The sequence below is a fragment of the Neolamprologus brichardi genome, chromosome 6, assembly GCF_056152115.1.
Source record: "Neolamprologus brichardi isolate AB-2024 chromosome 6, ASM5615211v1, whole genome shotgun sequence".
Lineage (NCBI taxonomy): Eukaryota > Metazoa > Chordata > Actinopteri > Cichliformes > Cichlidae > Neolamprologus > Neolamprologus brichardi.
In genome coordinates this window covers 20,362,105-20,381,664 of record NC_142109.1, presented here as the reverse complement: position 1 = coordinate 20,381,664, position 19,560 = coordinate 20,362,105, and the positions used below count along the sequence as shown (strand labels likewise).

At 39.0% G+C, this 19,560-nt stretch overlaps 2 protein-coding genes across 2 annotated transcripts; both read left to right on the top strand.

Annotated features, from left to right (window-relative positions):
• Window positions 1–474: 474 nt before the first annotated feature.
• On the top strand, window positions 475–2,345 carry LOC102785770 (retinal cone rhodopsin-sensitive cGMP 3',5'-cyclic phosphodiesterase subunit gamma-like). Its single transcript, XM_006787344.2, has 3 exons — window positions 475–542; window positions 1,255–1,370; window positions 1,485–2,345. The coding sequence occupies exons 2-3, from the start codon at window positions 1,267–1,269 to the stop codon at window positions 1,600–1,602; spliced, it is 222 nt and encodes a 73-aa protein (XP_006787407.1). The 5' UTR covers window positions 475–542; window positions 1,255–1,266; the 3' UTR covers window positions 1,603–2,345.
• Window positions 2,346–12,050: 9,705 nt separating this feature from the next.
• erp27 (endoplasmic reticulum protein 27) lies at window positions 12,051–18,331 on the top strand. The gene is made up of 7 exons (XM_006787343.2): window positions 12,051–12,227; window positions 14,195–14,280; window positions 15,167–15,304; window positions 15,389–15,505; window positions 15,714–15,839; window positions 17,025–17,222; window positions 18,233–18,331. Exons 1-7 carry the CDS (start codon window positions 12,170–12,172, stop codon window positions 18,272–18,274), a joined length of 765 nt encoding a protein of 254 aa, XP_006787406.1. The 5' UTR covers window positions 12,051–12,169; the 3' UTR covers window positions 18,275–18,331.
• The last annotated feature ends 1,229 nt before the right edge of the window (window positions 18,332–19,560 follow it).

Sequence of the window (19,560 nt, the reverse complement as noted above, 5' to 3'; positions counted from 1 at the left end):
GCATCGACGTGAATAAAATCACAGAGTTGCTGCCACGTGATTTACTAATTAGATATCCGTGTTAGCAAGCAGTTAAATAAGTGTGCCTAATGAAGTGGCAGTGAATATTCTGTAAATGATTGCATGATTCAGGTAGAAACTGATGCATGTGGTGATCGATGGATGATTGATTGATAATGTAGCTATGGCAGTTAGATAGACAGGTATCTTTCTCCATATTTAGATTTGTGTGTTAATCACTGTCGCCCACTGCTGCCCGTGAATGACTCCTCTGTAGTTTACTTCAGTTTGCACATTTAAAGGCATGTCTATCTTGAAATACACCTTGTATTTATATCTCACTATCCTTTATCTCCTCTATTTGTGGCTGAGCTGGTTCAGAATAGGGCAGAGCTGGCACATCACAGAGCGAACATCTGAGTGGATTAGCAGCTCGGAGGACTTTAAAAACGGGTCGTCAGTCAGAGAGAGACACCACAAGTGAGAAAACGACAGACTCGCCAGACAGCATCAGAAAAACTCTTTGAGACTTTGAACAAAAGGTGAGATGAAACTGCAATTTTGTCAGCTCTTGTGCGAGGAGTTTAGGCTATTATTGCTTTGTATTACCTCAGATTCTTTTCTGCTTTTGTAACTACATCCTCACAGCAGAGAAAAACAGAGCACTGGCTTTACAGCTTTTCTTTTCATTCCTGAGTATCACGCCTGAAATGGAGTTGAAATGAGACATTTCATAAGAAGCAATGCTTTGTGATGGCCTTTTTGTAAATACTGCTCAAGGCACTGTTGGGATTTCTGTTTCTTCTCTTTTATTGGATTTGGGTAACCTCGCTGGTTGAGGATTTTATTTTCAATGGTTAATGCACTCATAATTTAGTGATTTGCTTGGTTGTTTGCAAGCCTGAGTGTGAAATATAAGTGTTTCCAGAAGGGATATGCAATGACTCCTCTGTAAAGAGGAGACTATTGATTGATGTAGCCGAACAAAGAAAAAAGGCAAATTCAGTTTTATTTCTATAACAACCTTTAGCACCAAGGCACTGGAACTGGTTTATGTAAGACAATAAAAGGCATGAAGAAACAGCATAAAAAAAGAAACCCACAGAAAGTGATTCACAAAGATAGAAGAATAAGCGAAACACATGCTGAGAAAAAGAAATTACAAGTTCTCCTCCAATAAATCTGAATTGTTAGTGGTATCTTTGCAGGAAATCAATATATTAATGTTATTTTTTAACCTGTTTTCTCTTTCAGGAACCAAACACAATGGCAGACGTCGCAACCCCCGCTGACAAGAAAGCACCTCCCAAATTTAAGCAGAGGACCACACGCACCTTCAAGAGCAAGGCGCCCAAACCGGGCCAGAAGGGGTGAGATGCTTTCTTTATTTTGTTTTTAACATCACACGTGCAGCTTTTCTTCCATAACTTTGTCTTTCTTTCTGCTGGTTTTGCTCATCAAAGCTTGTTGTTTCTTCCAATTAGATTTGGAGACGACATCCCCGGCATGGACGGTCTCGGCACAGACTTCACCGTGGTCTGCCCATGGGAAGCCTTTGGGGACATGGAGCTTAGCGACCTGGCGAAATATGGAATCGTCTAGAAACCTCAACTGTTTTCCTAGACCGAGTCCTCCTGTCTCTCACCTCACAGCCCAGCTTTCCTTCTCCTTCCCAAAATACCCATCCTCACATTCATTGTCCCTCATGTAATTTGAGAAAAATTGCACACAAACTGATCAGCTAGCAAAAACATTGCAGCATTTAGCTGTTTTTCTTCTTTTTTCCCCCCTGTTTACCCCTCATGTGGTCCTACTGTCAATTAAGCAGCTAAAACTCTATGACCTGCACAGAGGAGGCAGCTTTTGATGTTTTAGAGGTTTGACCTGAAAACAAACCCCCTCACACTCTTTTGTCTCATGCACTTTATTCACCCAACCCTCCCCCCACTTTTCCACCAATGCTCCATCGTCCTTTCCTACTTTTCCTAATCCCCAGCTTCTCTTCATCTCCTGAACCCCTCACTTTCATCTCCAATAACCCATGCAGAGAAAAAATAATATAAAAATGAATAAAAGACAGTTTGATATCTGTGATATCTTTGGACTGCTCTTCTTAACTCATCTACCACCTCTGCTCCCCAAAGCTGCTGATTAACATTGCACAGTCTATTTTGTGTATTAGCAAATTTCCCTTGTGTTCATGTGTTTGTGCTTTTTTTTTTCATTATTATCATGAGAAAGTCTATAATTCACAACCCGCCTGAGTGAATTAGATAAATCCTATATTTTCTCAGTAGATGGAAATATTTTTAATGAACTCAATAAATGAGAATATTTTCCACTAACTACGTGTCTTTGTGTCTTAGCTCATATTAACACAGAAGGTTTAATTTAGGATTTTGCACACAGCAGTACAATAACCACAGACTCTGGTCTGATTCCTTTGCAGGGTATAAAACGGTAAAATCCACAGTTATTAACTCAAATTGTTTTAAAAATAAAAATAAATAAATAAATAAAACAAAACCGGCTTCAGGGACAAATTGTGAGCAAAAAATTGAAGACGAGGAGCGTAACTGAATATACTGTTTCCATGGCAACCAGACCTACTTATTCGCAGAAGCAGTCTTTTGTTTTTTCTTCACCAGTGCAGAGAAAGGTTTGATAAATGAACACTGCAGCAAAGGTCGTGTTAGGTTAACCGATCAGCATCAAGTTGGCCGTGCTTACTAACTGCAGATAAAAACTAAAACGCACGTGTGCAAACAAATTAGTTTGCTTTTTAAATTTTTTACAGATTAATATTAATTTTATTTATAAATATTAACACACAAATCTGAACTGGATAAGCAGAAGAGAAAGGATGGATGGGTGGAATTAACACTTATGCGTTATTGGGTCTTTCGTCCAGAATGGGATGGTATCCTATTATTGGTCAAACAAGAGGAAATACAGTGTGGTGCAACAGTTTAGGTTAACAAATACCACGAATAGCTTTTAGAATAGAGAATTGAATAGAATAATCCTTTAATTGTCCCACAAGGGGAAATTTGGTTGTATCAGCAGCAAAAAAACACACATATACAAAAAAGAACAGGACACAGAACAGAAAACACAATTTTTACATATTTACATCATGGACAATAGTTACCAGAGCAGAGCGCAGTACAGTTGTTAAAATTAGCGTACAGATAGTGTGCAAACAGAGCAGGATACTGAAAGATGTTTAAATAGTTAAATGGTAAATGGCCTGTATTTATACAGCGCCTTACTAGTCCCTAAGGACCCCAAAGCGCTTTACACATCCAGTCATCCACCCATTCACACACACAGTCACACACTGGTGATGGTAAGCTACAATGTAACCACAGCCACCCTGGGGCGCACTGACAGAGGCGAGGCTGCCGGACACTGGCGCCACCGGGCCCTCTGACCACCACCAGTAGGCAACAGGTGAAGTGTCTTGCCCAAGGACACAACGACCGAGACTGTCCAAGCCGGGGCTCGAACCGGCAACCTTCCAATTACAAGGCGAACTCCCAACTCTTGAGCCACGATCGCCCAGTTAAGAATATTTAGAATAATTAGAAAAGATAGAAAAGTGCAGACTGTGTATTGTACCTGTGCATTAAAAAGTAGACATGTAACTTCCAATAAGTTAGTGTATATATAAGCTATATATAAGTAATGTGCAGTTATAACAGTAGAAGTTGTGATTGATGTAAACATCTATGTTTGTTGGGAGCAGTTTTGATTGTACAGTCTGACAGCTGCAGTCTGACACCTTCTATTTATCACGTAACTTCATACACATTGTGGCACAAATTAACAAAGATATGTAAATGAAATGTAAAAGATATGTAAATGAAATCTATTATTTATATGATAATGCTTCACCTGTAAAACAAGAGCACACTGAGCACTGCACAGGTAGGTTGCGTCAGGTATTTAAGAGAGCCTGCCTCAGTTCCTCTTTCTTTCTTTCTTTCTTTCTTTCTATATGATCTAGAAGTTTCACCTTACATCCATTACCATGACATGCTGCATGACAAATTGGTTAGTGAAACTTTTATTAATAACACATGAACAACAACAGTAAAATGGTTAATTTGTTGTTGTTTTTTAAATACAGTTATGGTTACACACACTCTCTCTATACCTCCTTTACTTGTAATTTTAACTTTAATTCATAATAAAATTCATTTACTGCCACTCACTGGGTATTTCTTTGTTTTGGTCCAGTCTGTAAAACCTCTGTAAAAGTCGGTTATTCCCTTTCTTCTCTATTCTGATGCTCAGTTTGAACTTTAGCAGCAACTTGACCATATCTATATGCCTGAATGCAAGGAAATCCTGCCATGTGATTGGCTGATTAGATATTTGTGTTAATGGGCGGTTAAACGGGTATTCCTAAGTGACTGGTATATTTCACACATTAGAAATTCTGTTAATAGGATGTTGTGTCAGGGTTTTATCTGTGCTCATGGAAGACAGAAATAGTTTTTAAAATGACTTAAGCGTGTCTACTTGTTACTTAATTACACTGTATTCTGAGTAGCATTTAAGCTTCTCAGTGCGACCTTACAGTGCAACATTTTGCTGCTTGCGTGTGTCTGGTGCTTTTTGTTGGTGCCAGTGACAGTATGTGTGAGGCCTCCGGATACTAATGTGCTTTTGTGTCACTGCATCAATTAACTGTTCGAGCCTCTGAACTGTGAGCAGACAAAAGGGACAGTGCCTCGTGTAATGAGGCATAAACATAACCAACATCAGTCCAAAGCCTTTGGCCAGTTCATTAAAAAGAGGGCCTGCAGCAGAGACACGGCTATTTGACCACCAGAGGTTTAGTCTGCAACAAAACTGATCTCATCAGAAGCAGAGTATGGGTTAGTCACTGTGAATATGAATGAATAAATGAAAGTAGTAAAAATAAAATGGACAAAACCTCAGCAGGTAAAACTACTAACTTTACCTGCAGCAATAAATGATACTAAAATTCAAATAATTTTCAAAGCCTTGATGCGTTAAAAAAAATCCATGAATTTACATGAACATTAGGGGAAAGTCTGCAAACTTTTTGAGCTAGAACTCCTTTAAAGTGCCACTGGGCAAAATATTCAAGGTCTTTTTGACAGTCAAGTATTTTTTAACATTCAAGCATTCAAAGAGAATTAGAAAAAGAAAAAGAAAGCACTAGATAATAAAATATTTCTCCAAAAAATCTGTTATTTTAAGTAAATAATAGAAACAAACAAAACTGTGTTACTCGTAAAAGGCAAATGTGAGCTGTTTAAAGACTGCCATGTAAGATAATTAAGTCTTAATGATGTTAATTGTCTTAAGCTTTGTCAGTGTGGCTTCCAGTTCGCCTTAAACTGCTTTTTCAAGTGCAGCTGAGTGCACCTTAAGTTGCTTTTCATAGCTGCCAGTTGCAGCTCAGAGGGGGCTTGACGCAGGCGCAGCTGCATCATCAGCATCATCAGCATCAGCATCATCAGCATCAGCATCGGGCGACTGTTTCAGGTGTTGTTAATGAAATAAAAGCCCCTTTCTGAATTACGTCTTACAAATTTTTTTGGTTTTGCATTTGTTAAGCTCAGCTAAGCTCAGAGTGTATTTATAGTTACGTGGAGCAAAAATATCCTCTACTGTCTATTTTACAGGGTTACACTCACAGACAGTCTGTGCAGTGTACAGAGTACACCTTGTTTTGTGTTCTCATTAAGAATATATTATTGCTGAATCTACAGATGTAAACTGCTAACTGCTAGTGTGCAGTGAACCTGACAATGCAACACAATTTAGCCTCTAAATGCCCTGAAGCATGGACAAAGACCAGCATATGCAATATGATACATTTGGCACTGAAGGGCAAACCTGAAAGTGTCTGCTGCATCAATTTATTTGATATATGCAACAAAAATATGAACGATTCTCACTGCTGCAAGATCATATACCTGAGCCACTGTCAGTCAAACTGCTGCCTACTTCTTCCACAATCTGTATTTGCCTTCACGATTTTCTCTGTAATTTAAAATGACAAGTGTGGAAATAAGAACCTCCTACTTTCTGTAAATTAGAATCACATTCAAATTGAAAGGAGGAGCATTGTATCCAGAAATGTCCCCAAATTTCTACTTTTTGAGTGCTACAGGCAACTGTTGGAAGCAATAGTTTGCAAGTGTATTAAGGAGCAAATCTGTCACAAACTGCAACCTGTACATCCAAGAATCACCCTCACTCCCCCAACTCTATATTTATACTGTTAAGTTATTGAAATGACACAGTCTCAAATCCAGCCTCAAGGGGTCACAAGCTGGTGTGCTCCCAGTGCCGGGAGTACAGGAAGGGCATCCAGCATAAAAATCTGTGCCAAATCACATGTGCAGATCCATCCACTGTGGTGACCCCTTAGACATGCTGTTTGCATGTTCTCCCGTTTCCATGTTGTTTCTCTCCAGATGCCTCCCGGATGTGCCAAGTCTCTTGCGCTATGATAGCTGAGATGGGCTTCAGCTCCCCCACGAACCTCAGTTGGGTAAGCAGAAGAAAATGGATGGGTGGGTGGATGAACCACATGAAAAGCAGGAACTATTGTGGAGCATTTAGACTGCATATATGTCTTTAGTGTTCTTTTTATTTATTTTTTCTTGAGGCAGTTATCTTAAACACTTTGTTTCTTCCCAAATTTGATCTGCAGGGCTGGAATGCAGAAAGTAGGAACAAGTGCAGTGCAAAACCTGGAACCTCTCAGGTGATTCATGCTATGTACTAATCAGCAGTTCCCCGTTTGTCACTTTGTTCTTTGGTCTGGCATGAAGGCGTGACTCTTCACTCTGCGACCAGACGAGCTGGCAGCTTTCATGGCTGTAACGAGATTGGAGCTCGTCCATGTGGGTCAGAGGTTTGTGGCCAAAGCTTTTTACAAGCAACACATTCATGCATTAATGTTTTTATAGTAAAAACTGGGACTTTTTCACTTAAATGAAGGTTTTTATGTTTTAATATTCTGGACGCATGCCAACACACATTTTTCTCAACCCTCAATTTGATTAAAGTTCCAAATGTGAAGAGCACTTCTGAACTGATTTGTACCTAATACAACACATACGATTAATATCAGTGATAACAGGACAGGACAGGAAGCAGAGAAAGAGCAAAAGGAGTTTGAGATCAAATTGGCAGCCTGCATGTAAATGTCAAGATGCTGCTCTTCCTTGGTAGCCATGTTCTATATTGATCTATATTTGATGGGAGGAATTTTAAATTAGTAATAAGATTATGAGTCAGGCAAACAGGTTCAGGTTCACTTTCAGGTTCTGATTTACTCTACAGGAACGATGGAAAGGCAACAGTCTGGCAGAGAGCAGGTGGAAGTGAGCAGTAAAAGTACTGAGGGGGTGAGTGGAGATCAAGGATCAGCTGAGCAGATCAGGCAGTCTGTAAGTTGTTCACAACCCACCCAAGAAATCCACACAACAAAGACTCTGTCAGCGCTCACACAGCAACCATGACCAGACCAAACATGACACTAAGAAAGAAATCAGCAGCAGTTGGAATAATAATTCAAATAATTTAGGTCTGGATCATTTTAAATAGTAACAATGTTGCCAGTATACTACTATTTCATACATACAGTTAATATAGTTCTTTTTAATCACATTCTTTTTGATGTTTGCGAGGTCGGTTTTGTCTTCATCTTGTTGTTACAGGTAATTTCTGGCCTTCATCAACATCAAAAAAGGGGAAAAAGCTTATAAGAATTTTTCATGACCTCCAATAATAAGTGGTTATTTTTCATGCAAACATTTTCAGAGAACTGTATGTTGCATATTGTGATTTATTTATGAAATTTGCCCCTTTTACAGCTTTTTCATGCAACCTCATTCATTCTTTATTCTCATAATTATGTGTAGGAGAAAAATGCAAAAAGGGACTCCGGGCTTTTAAGTCATAATTTCAGCTCCTCTTTTTTATAATTTTAAGTGCTTCTTCTTTTCTCCGCTTGATGTTTCTTCTTCCTCATGACAAACATGTGCAAATTGCATAAGTGAGCCACCAGCAGATGTAAGAAGAAGCTCAACAGCAGGGTCTGGGGATTAGTCAGTTCGCATACACCGAGGATATAACAAAGCCTAACAGGTTTACAAGTTGTGTAACTGATGATTGAGATAAAGTGGCAGCTTTTATCTAACCACAGTCTAAATACCTGAAAGCCATCTGCCTCAGGTGTGCGTGCATTATATCACCGCCCTCTCCACTAAAATTTCATCTCTGTCTGCAAGTAAACTCATACAAGTAAACTTTACAAAGCAAATTACTGAGACAAAGAAAGAAAGTGTATTTAATTTTGACTCATTTTAAAATTCTAGGTTTATAAACACCATAAAAAAGAGCCTTTTTATGGTGTTTCATGTATTTTGCATATTTTCATGATTATTTTTGCTTTTTTTAGATTTAGTTTTTAGGTTTACTTGGAGTCAACCTTTAAATGTGCTATTTAAATAAAAGTAACTTGAGCGTTTCAGCTCTGCATTAAGAATATGTACAAAGAAACAAAATCACACTATTATAAAATCTTCATGAAGTGTATACATGTAAATTATGAGCTAAACATACTTTAGATTCATTTTGAACCATGAGAACATCACGTAAAATCTTTATGAACTCTAGTTTCCTTCACTTTATGCATCAGATTTGATCCAAACCCTAAAAGCCAGTGTGATAGTCACACATGTAACAAATGATGCTGTGAAAACTACAATATTCAGTATGTCTACTTCTGTCCTCTGGTGGTCATGTGACCTGTTATTCCATTACACGTCTATAAAGAAGTGATGACAGATTGAGGACACAGGGATCTTGCCAAGTGCCATGATAGCCTTTAATCGCTACAGGAGTATCCTGATCCTTATAGTCTAAAATGCGATTAACTTCTTTGATTTAATAACTGTACAAGAGAGGTTGTCGTATATTCAGTGATGTAAATTCAAAAATTATTTGGTGTAGCGGTTATAGTCATGCATTTGCAGATCTCCGAGCATTTTTCATCATGTTTTTGCTGACAAAGTCATCTTGAAATAGGAAAACACACAGTGTCTGTGAAGGAAGTCTCAAGTTTTAATTTCTGCCTCTGTTTATAATGTAATCATTACTTCTGCTTTGTTTATTTGCAGCACCGGCTATATGAGTGCCGGGGTCTGTAATTTTAACCTAAACTGCATCCTCTTAGAGTCTGTTGAACATTTTACACCAGTCCAAAAGGAATAAAAAATGTTCTCTTTATTCCGGTCTGTTCTTTTTATGACTTTCTTTAGTTGTTTTTTTTTCTTTTTACCATCCTTCTTTCCTTTTCATATTCTCTGGCATGTTTTTGTGTAAGGAATGCTGTAAACACTTTACTGCCAAGCATATGGGTCTCTGTCGCAATGACTTAAAGAACATTGTGAAAATCCTGCTGGAAACATGAAGACTTTGAGGATAATGATGAAATACGTTTCTGAATTCATGCAGATATAAAGATGTGATTAAAGCACAATAAATCGTGGCAAGTGAACTGATTTCAGAAGGTTTTTATATCAGAGTTCTTACATTAAATCTCCCAGAGCTGCACAACAATATAACTCTTACATTTTAGGCTATAGCACACAAGTTAGAGCGTTAGTCTTTTTGCATGCAGGATACAGAGAACCTGCTAATAACAAAAAGCGAGGAAGTACAAAAAACAAGAGGTTCAATTCTGAGTCTCACAATTCTTACTGCAAGTTAAAATTGAGGTTACAAACAGGGTACCTGCACATGCACGTCATACAAAGCAACTAACTATGTAACTGTAAAAAATAAACAGAAAATAAGGATGTGCAAAAGATGAGCATTGTACCCCATTATATTTAAAGAGGTAACCACAGTTTCCTCTTGTGCTGTCAGGACACCTTTAGTCACACTGTTGGCACACTAAATAATCGCACAGTGATTTGTGGGCTGTAATCTGAGGTGTTACCTTTAGCTCTGAAGTGACAGAATAAGTATTTGTAAGAGGCTTTATTCTTACTTCTTCTTACAGTCGCATGCTCATGCTGCGAGCGTCACATCGCTCGTGACGTATGCATTCGCGTTATTCTCTGAAGTCATCGGTCTTTACCGGCAACTGTTGCCCTGATTTGCAGTATTAGTCTTTCCCTGCTGATCTCGAGCTCCTGTGTAAACACACATCACATACACCAGCTCGAAAACAATCAGAGACTTTCCACAGTTCACCTCAGTTTCAGACATTATTTTTTGTGAAGAAATTTATCCACATCTGAGTCTAATAAGTTTCCATATTATTCAAGACTTTTTACGATTACTGGTGGAAGCCTGTCCACCACTCTGGTTCCGACTGAAACATCTCAACATTGTCAGATTAAATATTTTACAGACGTCACACAGTTCATGCCTACAGGACCCGCGAGCCTCTAACTTTACCTCTGATGCAGCAGCAGATCAAAATTTCATGGGTCTTGTGAAACATCTCACTAAAATACTCCAAAGAGAAACATTAGACCTGTGGGGATGGGGCTTCACAAAGCTTTATGCTACTTTGTTAATATTTTCTGATTGTCTGATCTGACTTTTTGGGCGTTTAGCTTTCAGCTTACATGTTTGATTCTTTGTTGCCTTTTTAAGATTAATTTTTGGTGCCTTAAACAGCAACTGTCTGACTAAATTTGAACTTTTAGAAAACGCATTCAGGAAAACTCAAAGTTTCAGCAGGAATGTGTTGGGTTCCCAGTTAGAAGAAACCTTTTAGATTTAATATTTTTAGACTTAAATGTGTTCACGTAATATAGAAGCAAAAAGAGGAAGTTTATAGGGTTCAGCCTAAACCTGCCAAACTCTGTTCCTCAAGAGTTCATCGTATTTTGGGGTTTTGAGTTTTTTTCCCCCCTCGCGGTCAACCAAACTGTAGCATTCATGCAATTTTTGGCAGATTTCTCTTTAGAGGAACAAAGCCACTTGTTGAAATGTCAAGCGTCATATAAATCATGCTTTCTTTGTTTTGTTAGATAATAGCTTTGGTGCTGTTATGAATAAATCTGTCCGTCAGAAGTATTTTGATTTTGGTTTAACATCAAATGTGAAGCAGCATTTCTGAGGTTGGTTGAGCTGCTCTGGCAATGTGGGCCTTTTTGTTTTTTTAAGGTGACAAAATGCTTCATGTGTTTCTAAGTATTTTGAATTTGAGTTTTCAAATTTTGAATTTTAATGACAATCATCAAAGCACTTCCTTATTTAGTGCACCTACTTTGTTTCTCATGGATTAGTGGTGACTGGTTTCCTACAATCCTACAAGAAGTACCCTTGTAGGATTTCCTTAACTTTCTAATGCTCTGTGAGTTTTAGAGATTATGACAAATCCTTGCTGTCTTTAAAGTGTGTTTTTAACGTAACTTAAAAAAAAGAGTTAAAATTAGAAAAGAAAATTTGTTCTTCTTTATATTAATGGTTTACAAAATGCCTGATTTCAGTGTTTTTCAAATACCCCAGAAGTATGAGGCCAAAACTGCCGTCTCCATGATTCATTAACAAGTAGGAGTTGTGTCCCTCCTGTGGCGATTCATCCAAACTGCAGCCGGTTCTCTGAACCTCTCCTGCTCACACAGGCCTCCATACACACTATTTGCAGCCTCCCTGGTTAAATTATAAGCACTAACCAAACTGTTATATTTTCATACACACAGCAGGTGTAGGTGATACTTACATGTGAAGGGTGGAGTGGTTAAAGGCTGCTGCTAAACACAGGTCAAGACACAAGAAAGGGTGATGTGGGTGATGTAGCACAAACGTCTCCCTCTCTCTCTCTCTCTCTCACACACACACACACACACACACACACACACACACACACACACACACACACACACACACACACACACACACCTTTCACTGAATGACACGTAACTCAACAGCCACCCACCAAACTTATCAGGAGCACCTGGCTGATTCCCATAAAGCTTCCAATCACAACCCAGAGAAGTCACAGTGGCCACACTGGGCTGCCATGTGGCGACCATCAGAGACAGAGCAGAGGTGAAAAGGCTCTTTTTAAAGAGTCAAACAGCTACAGGTTCTCCTACACTTTCCTTGGTTTGCTCCTTGATCACCCGTGTGAATTGAATCACCCAAAAACATGCCGGGTGCCCTGTTTCTCTGCCTCCTAGTGTCTTCTGTAATCGCTGCAGAAAAAGGTAAACTCTTTAAGAATTCTCTTGACTCTCTGTAGTTCTCGTCACTGCTCTAAATGTCAAATATTATAATTTCTTCCTCTAAGTTCATAACAGTGTTGCAGATTTACTGATATCCTGCACACGTTTGAGCTACTCTTTCACAACTGTGCTAGAACTGTGACTAGAAGACCTGTATGTTTTATGGATGGTTTACCCATTTAAAGAAAAAAAAAAATTCCCGTTCCCTAAAAAGACTTTCCAGCTCATTTTGGTGATTTCCTGACTTCCCAGTGACGGGGTTCTCACTTGTGAGAGAGAAAGGCTTCTACAGGGTGAAAGTAGTTAAAACTGGGACACTTTTCCACAAAATGTTAAGAAAGAATCATAACAATTACAGATACTTATGTATTTATCCTTGTATCCTTGTAAGTGTATCATATTTTAACAGTTTGGGTTACTTTGAGACTTTTGAGACTTTAGCATCATCACTGTGATTTCCCCTGGAAAAAAAAGTAAAACTGGCACAATACATTTTTAAGCATTACATTGAAAAAAAAATTAAAACTCTTATATACAAAGTACTATTTCATTTCATTTATTTCATCAGAAGGTTCAATAACCTCTACATTTAAAAAAAACTTGACTTTTCTTGAATTATTTGATGATTTGGGATTTAAAGGGTTAAAAAAATATGCTATGTCACTTCTCTAATTCTTTTGTGTCAGATGCCATCTTCTGGGTTAAACAGACCCTAAAAATGGCCCATCACTGAAAAGATCAGATAAAACTGTACAAAGTGCTGTTTCTTTGCATTTTATTAACACATAAAATTGCATTTCATTGTAAACAAATAGGTCACATTCTATAGCAGTTAATAAATCCACAAAGATTTATTGAATAGGTTAAACTTCAAATACAAAAATACTTTACAAAGTCTTTAGTAAAAGTAAAAGCATTATGATGAAGACTCAATTTATTATGGTTTTTTTTTTTAACTCCCTGAGACTCAATTACTAAAATTCCTTATGCCTCCTAAAATCTAGCACAAAGCAAAATCAGTTTCCATCGACAAGACTCCTTTTTGGTGCCTTGTTTTTTTCTTATAATCCTCATGCAGACGCAGATTTATTGTTTCTAATTTGGAATATTGGTGGACTACCAATAAGAAGGAAAGTCTAGGACTTTCATTCTATACATTTTGATATCAGCCATTTATATTATTATGTATTAGCTGTGCTAGCAGCATGCCTTCAAGACTACCAGTCGTGGTAGTGCAGTCAGCAGGTTAAAGGTCAACCACTATGGCCTTCGACAGTCCTACTAGAGATGACACAAGCCTGTAAGGCACATGTGTCAAACTCCAGGCCTCGAGGGCCGGTGTCCTGCAGGTTTTAGATGTGTCCTTGATCCAACACAGCTGATTTAAATGGCTAAATGACCTCCTCAACATGTCTTGAAGTTCTGCAGAGGCCTGGTAATGAACTAATCATTTTATTCAGGTGTGTTGACCCAGGGTGAGATCTAAAACCTGCAGGACACCGGCCCTTGAGGCCTGGAGTCCGACACCCCTGCTGTAAGGACATTTTTCTTTATAGTATACACGATAAGCACTGACATCCTATATCGGCGGTCTCCAACTCCAGGCCTCGAGGGCCGGTGTCCTGCAGGTTTTAGATCTAACCGTAGGTCAGCACACCTGAGTTACATGATTAGTTCATTACCAGGCCTCTGGAGAACTTCGGGACATGTTGAGGAGGTCATTTAGCTATTTGAATCAGCTGTGTTGGACCAAGGACACATCTAAAACCTGCAGGACACCGGCCCTCGAGGCCTGGAATTGGAGACCCCTGTCCTATATACTGCATATGTGTGTGTGTCACTACTTTGTGCAGACTTTGTTTCCTGGTCTTATTGAGACACTGAAAAAAGGAAGTAAAATCTCTCTGCACAGTTGAGTGTTTAGTGCGTCTCCTGTCTTCCTGCCTCAGACAGCGCCCTTCTCAGACTGAATAACACCAAAGATGTTGAAGCCTTCATCGACTCTGCTGAAGTGGTGGTCATCGGATTCTTGGAGGTCAGACAAGAAAATTGCATGTGAATAAAAAAAGGTCTCAATCATAGGCTCAGATAAGTTTGGGGATTTTTTTTTTAAAAGCAAAGCCCACAGTAGCTGTTTTGCGGCTTAGTTTATTATGTTAACATGCATGTGGAAACCCAGACACGATGAGACAAATTAGCTGAGAGTGAGACCGTGAGGTCTCCAGAAATACAGCCTTTGTTTGCACCCCGGCCTCGGTGATGCTGCTGTCACGAATACGTTTTGAAAAAGGATCTGCTTCCCGTGGCCACACCTTTGGCAGTGCTGGTGCTGTGAGGACACAGGGTGGCTGGCTGTCCCACGGTGGCGAGCTCTTTGGCAAGACTTTGTGTGCGGGGGAAGATGGCAGACTTGACAGGAAATACATAGGCATCTGAAGATCTGTGGGATTGGCTCCATTGCTCCTCTCATAAACAAGTGCAGAGACGAGGGGAAGGTTCAAGAGAGGATAGTGGAGGAGAGAGACAGAGAGCACACAAGGATAGTTCATAGCCGGACCATTGCTGAAGGCAATAAGAGACAAAAATATTGGTACTGTGACTCACTAAGAATGAACACATATTACAGGCTGCGAAATGAGAAAACGGACTGCCAGAGCTCATGCAACAGACTCTCAGAAATAGACATGATTCACCTTCCTTTGAGTCAGCCTCATCTGTCTTTTCTTTCTGGCAGCTGCACTTTCCAAATTGTTGAGGGTTTCTAGTGTCCCCCTGGAAACACTGGTGTTCTCGCTCAAATTTTACATAAGATAGGACAAACAGTAACAAACAAATAGTGAGGGGGAGAAAAAGAAGAAAAAAAAAGAATTTACATGGTAAGTTATGAGAGGAGGTTGAAACGGTCTCCCTCTTTGTTCCAGGGAGAGGAGAGTTATGGCTATAAAGAACTGGTGGAGGCTGTGAAGCAAGTCAGCTCTCTCCCCGCAGCCATTTGTTCCGTGAAGGAGGTGTGGGCTGAGTACAACCTCTCCTCGGATGCCATCGCTCTCTTCAGAAAAGTACTGCACATATTTTCAGTAATAAACGATGTACGATGTCTGTTTTCATGAATGCGATGGTGATGCTGTGTGTGATGCTTGCAGGCAGATAACCACCAGGAGAACATTAATCTTTCTGAGGCCAAAGACTTAAAAGCTGACGGTCTTGTAAACTTTATTTCTGTGAACGAGATCCGATACATCACAGAGTACAGCCAAGTGGTAGGTCCCACTCATGTCTTCTTCACAGTCCTCTCCTTCTGTCTAATATTATCTGTTAAGTTAACATTTCAAATACTTAATAAAAAGCAAAGATCCATCACACAAAATCCCCGGGAAAAGGTGGATTGATAGAATTTTATTTCTCACATTTTGAACCCCACTCTTTTCTATGTCCTCATCACTCTCTTTTCTCTTCTGTTCCTCTCAGACAGCAGTGGGTCTGTTCAATTCAGAGGTGAAGACACATCTCCTGCTCCTTGCCAACAGGGGGAGCAAAGATTTTGTTGAGCTCAAGGAGCGACTGGGAGCCCTGGCACCCGAGTACACAGGCAAAGTGAGAATATTCCTTAGTGTAATTCAGGTGTAGAAGAGCACCTTTGAATAAATGTGAGTGTTATATGCATATCGATGCATATAGCTTCACACTGGAGTGTGGAAATAGAAAGGGCTCATGAGAATACAATAAGGTTTGGCTTTTTTTGCTTCAGTACATCATCATAGTGGATTGAAAATCAAACAATCCATAAGTAACTTTCAGCTTTAATTAAAAGAGGTTTAACAAAAAAAAGTATTGACTGTTTCGGAATTACTTTCATTTTTAGACAGTCCTTAATTCTCGCTTTAATTTCAAGGTAACTGGGTAAGCATGAGAGCATAACACGTTATCAAGTCAAACATGGCAATTTTATGGCATTATGGCTACTAATGGAACCGGCTTAGGTGTGCGTTGCTCATGCCAAGTCAGTCACCTGATCTGAATCCAATAGGCATTCCTGTTCAGTTACTGACAGTGAGGTGTCTGCAGCTCATGGCAGGAATAAATATGAATTTATGAGGTTTAAATATCAATTTCCTGCCTTTAGGTGAGAGGCGGGTTACATCTTGGACAGGTCACCAATCTATCGCAGGGCTAACATATAGACAGACAACCATTCACACATGTGGTCAATTTCAGAATCCACTATTAGCCTAATCCCATACAGTGAGAGGGAACCAAAGGAACAGCAAGAACATGCAAACACCACACAGGTGGGAACTTGGAAACTGCTTGTTGTAAGGCCGCAGTGCTAACCAACAACTTTAATATAAAATCGTGTTAATTTGTCCAATTACTAAATCCTAAACAGTAAATGAAATACTTTTGTTAAACCTCTTAAACTAAAGCTCAGAGTCTGCACTTCAGTCACATCAAGATTGTTTGATTTAAAATGCGCTGTGGTGGAACACACACAAAACTGTGTGGCCTGTTTCTATACTAGTTGATCATTAGACTGCAAACCACGTGCACCCTTCATACAGCACTTTATTCTACACCCTTTTATCTATCTCACATCTACACTTACACACCCTTTTTGAATAAGCAATTAAGCTAACACGCAAGACTTTGGACCAAGTAGAACTTATTCAATCTGGCCAACGAAAGCATAGACAGGGATACAAAATTCTTTAATTACATTCTGCCAAAAATCAAATAACTTGATCTAATCTAATTATGTAAAATGAACCGCCTGTGTTCCAGTTCTTGTTCGTGCTGCTTAATGGAGCGCTGAAGTCCAACTTAAAGCCACTCGAGTACTTTGGCCTCAAGCCGAAGGACCTCCCACGAGTTGGCATCTATGATGGTAACTCTGACACGAAGTGGCTTCTACCGGAAGGAGAAATTTCTACAGAGCGAGTGCGGGAGTTCTGCGAGTCTTTCTTACGAGGAGAACTGAAGGTGAGCAGCTGTTACTAAAGCTTAGTCACTGCTCTTGACCGAACACATCTATGGTTGCGGTGTATACAAATCCAGTTTGAAGATTTTAATTTATTATGGCAAAATGATCATTCTCTTGAAAAAACAAAGGTCAGTATCCTCCAGGAAAAATTGCAATTACATTAGGCCACACTAGTAATGTACCATGAGCCATCTTCCATATATGAACCACACAAAAGACAGGAAACCACCCCCCCCCCACCCCCCTGTGTATACCAGTTTGCTCTGTTACACCCCACAGAGCTCCAGCTGGCTGTGAGTTTCCACATCACTAAACTGTGGCATTAGAAATCTGAATTCAACTGACATCATATTCATTAAATGAATCAGCCCTAAAAAAAAAGCAAAAATAACAACAAAACACAAGAAAGCATAATCTGCTTAAAGGTTTAATCATAATAATCTTTTAGAGAGCACAATTGCTGATGAACCTATCGATGAGTTTAATGCTTCTTTCTCTACTTCAGATTATAGTTGTTATAGTCTAATCCAAAATAATGTGTCATCAAAAGATGTACTAAGACAGAAAGAAAACCTGGTACTGCTATTTGCTTGCTTTTTATTTTGCGTTCAGTTTCTGGTGGGCTTTTTTTAAGCTCTCAGCTGCAGATATACTTTAAAAGGAGAAGCTTTGACTCTCATCTTCCTTTTATAAATGGTTCAATCACATATTTACTTGAATAAAGGAATCCATTTAGTTTATAAATTTGTTGCTTCCCCCAGACGCTGTCTTCTAAAATGCTAAAAGATGAATACATTTATAATGTTCAGGATTAAATTACTTTAAAAAAAACAAACAGATGTGGCCAGCGTAAATGAAAGTGCTCATAATGCATCCGTGTAGCTGCCATGATTGTAGTTTATTCATGAATTGCAAGACTTTACTTTGAACTTTCCTCTGAATGATGCTGAATTGATAAGCTGTCTTCTGTATTTCACTTATTGCACTTTTATTTATTTATTTTTTTCAGGGGATGAAAGAGGCTGAAGAAAAGCCCAAAACAGAGCTGTAGGACTCAAGAAGAAAATGAAAATGAGCTTCTTATTTACAAAATAAAATGAGAAAATTTGAATGAAAAAACTAGATTTATGTCTCTTTTCTCATAGGACTTATACCTTTTGAGCAGACAGGGAATTGTTTATATTTATGAGTGTCAATAAGTATATTATATATCCTTATTTATTTTCCAGTATTTGTTATGTTTTGCCTGTTTACACGAGTGTGAGTCCGTCTGCAGTCTGGTTAGTTGACCACAAGTCACTGGCCGCAAGTCGCAGTGATCTGGCGGAGTTTGTTAGTCTTGTCCACTAATGTTATTGTCAGAGCCACAACACACCAACCTCAGAGAGACTGACAGAAAACATGCTGGGAAGATGTGGATGGAAGCACTGTAGTAAGTGGTAGTTTCTCGAATGATTCATTCTGGGGAACAGTGTTCAAATAAAGTGAAAAACACCATCTGTACAATATAAACTAACATGAAAATCACACACAGCCCTAAAGCAGGGCATCTAATTCAAGATTAACGTAAAGTTTCACTCCAAGACATATCAGGATCTAAAAAACGGAGCATATTTAGCTACAGAGGCTGTAAAAGTTCTATAAAAGAACAACAGATGGGCTGTAGACATCAAGAGTGAAAAAAGTTTGGGCTGGTCCCAAAAATATTCTCTCAAGCAAGAAGGGAATTTCAAGGCCCAGACTGGGATCAGTATAATTAGTGGTGCTGCGCTGCCAAGCGGATACATCCGGCGGAATCGGGAAAGCCTGGCAGGTGAACATTTCTCCAAGACCAGATGGAATATACAGTATGTGTCCCCCGCCATCTGAGTTTGTTTACGGCTACAAGTGAGACGGCTGACAGATGAGGCAGTGTTACATAAAGTGCTGGGGGCGGACAGACATGACAGCGTTTTCATCAAAAGGGTAAATTATAAGTTAAAGCCTCTGTAGGGTTCACATTTCCTTACGTCTGATATTAAATATTGCTGCCCCTCTCGTGCTCCTCTTAAATAAACAACAAGATGTTGTATCACCAGAAATTAAAGTATGATTTTATTTGCATTTGTCTTGTTTATTGTGTTTATGTTACTGTCATTTTAATCAAGGTTCCTTCTGTCACCACATCAAAATACAAAGAACACATGATTTAATACAGAATTGCATGGCCTCCTGTGGTTTACAGGTGATTTTCTTAGAAATTCTGTTAAGGCTGTTTTTAAATTGAAACTTTGGAGGATGTTAATTTTAATAATTTGGTAATTTAGTTCTGGATGCAGGTGGGACAAGCTGACGAAC

Excerpts from the sequence above, each read along its gene's own strand:
- LOC102785770 (XM_006787344.2), top strand. The coding sequence starts at position 1,267 with ATGGCAGACGTCGCAACCCCCGCTGACAAGAAAGCACCTCCCAAATTT. Across the intron at positions 1,371-1,484 it reads CCCAAACCGGGCCAGAAGGG|ATTTGGAGACGACATCCCCG; the intron begins GTGAGATGCTTT and ends TCTTCCAATTAG.
- erp27 (XM_006787343.2), top strand. The coding sequence starts at position 12,170 with ATGCCGGGTGCCCTGTTTCTCTGCCTCCTAGTGTCTTCTGTAATCGCT. Across the intron at positions 14,281-15,166 it reads TGGTCATCGGATTCTTGGAG|GGAGAGGAGAGTTATGGCTA; the intron begins GTCAGACAAGAA and ends TCTTTGTTCCAG. Across the intron at positions 17,223-18,232 it reads TCTTACGAGGAGAACTGAAG|GGGATGAAAGAGGCTGAAGA; the intron begins GTGAGCAGCTGT and ends TATTTTTTTCAG.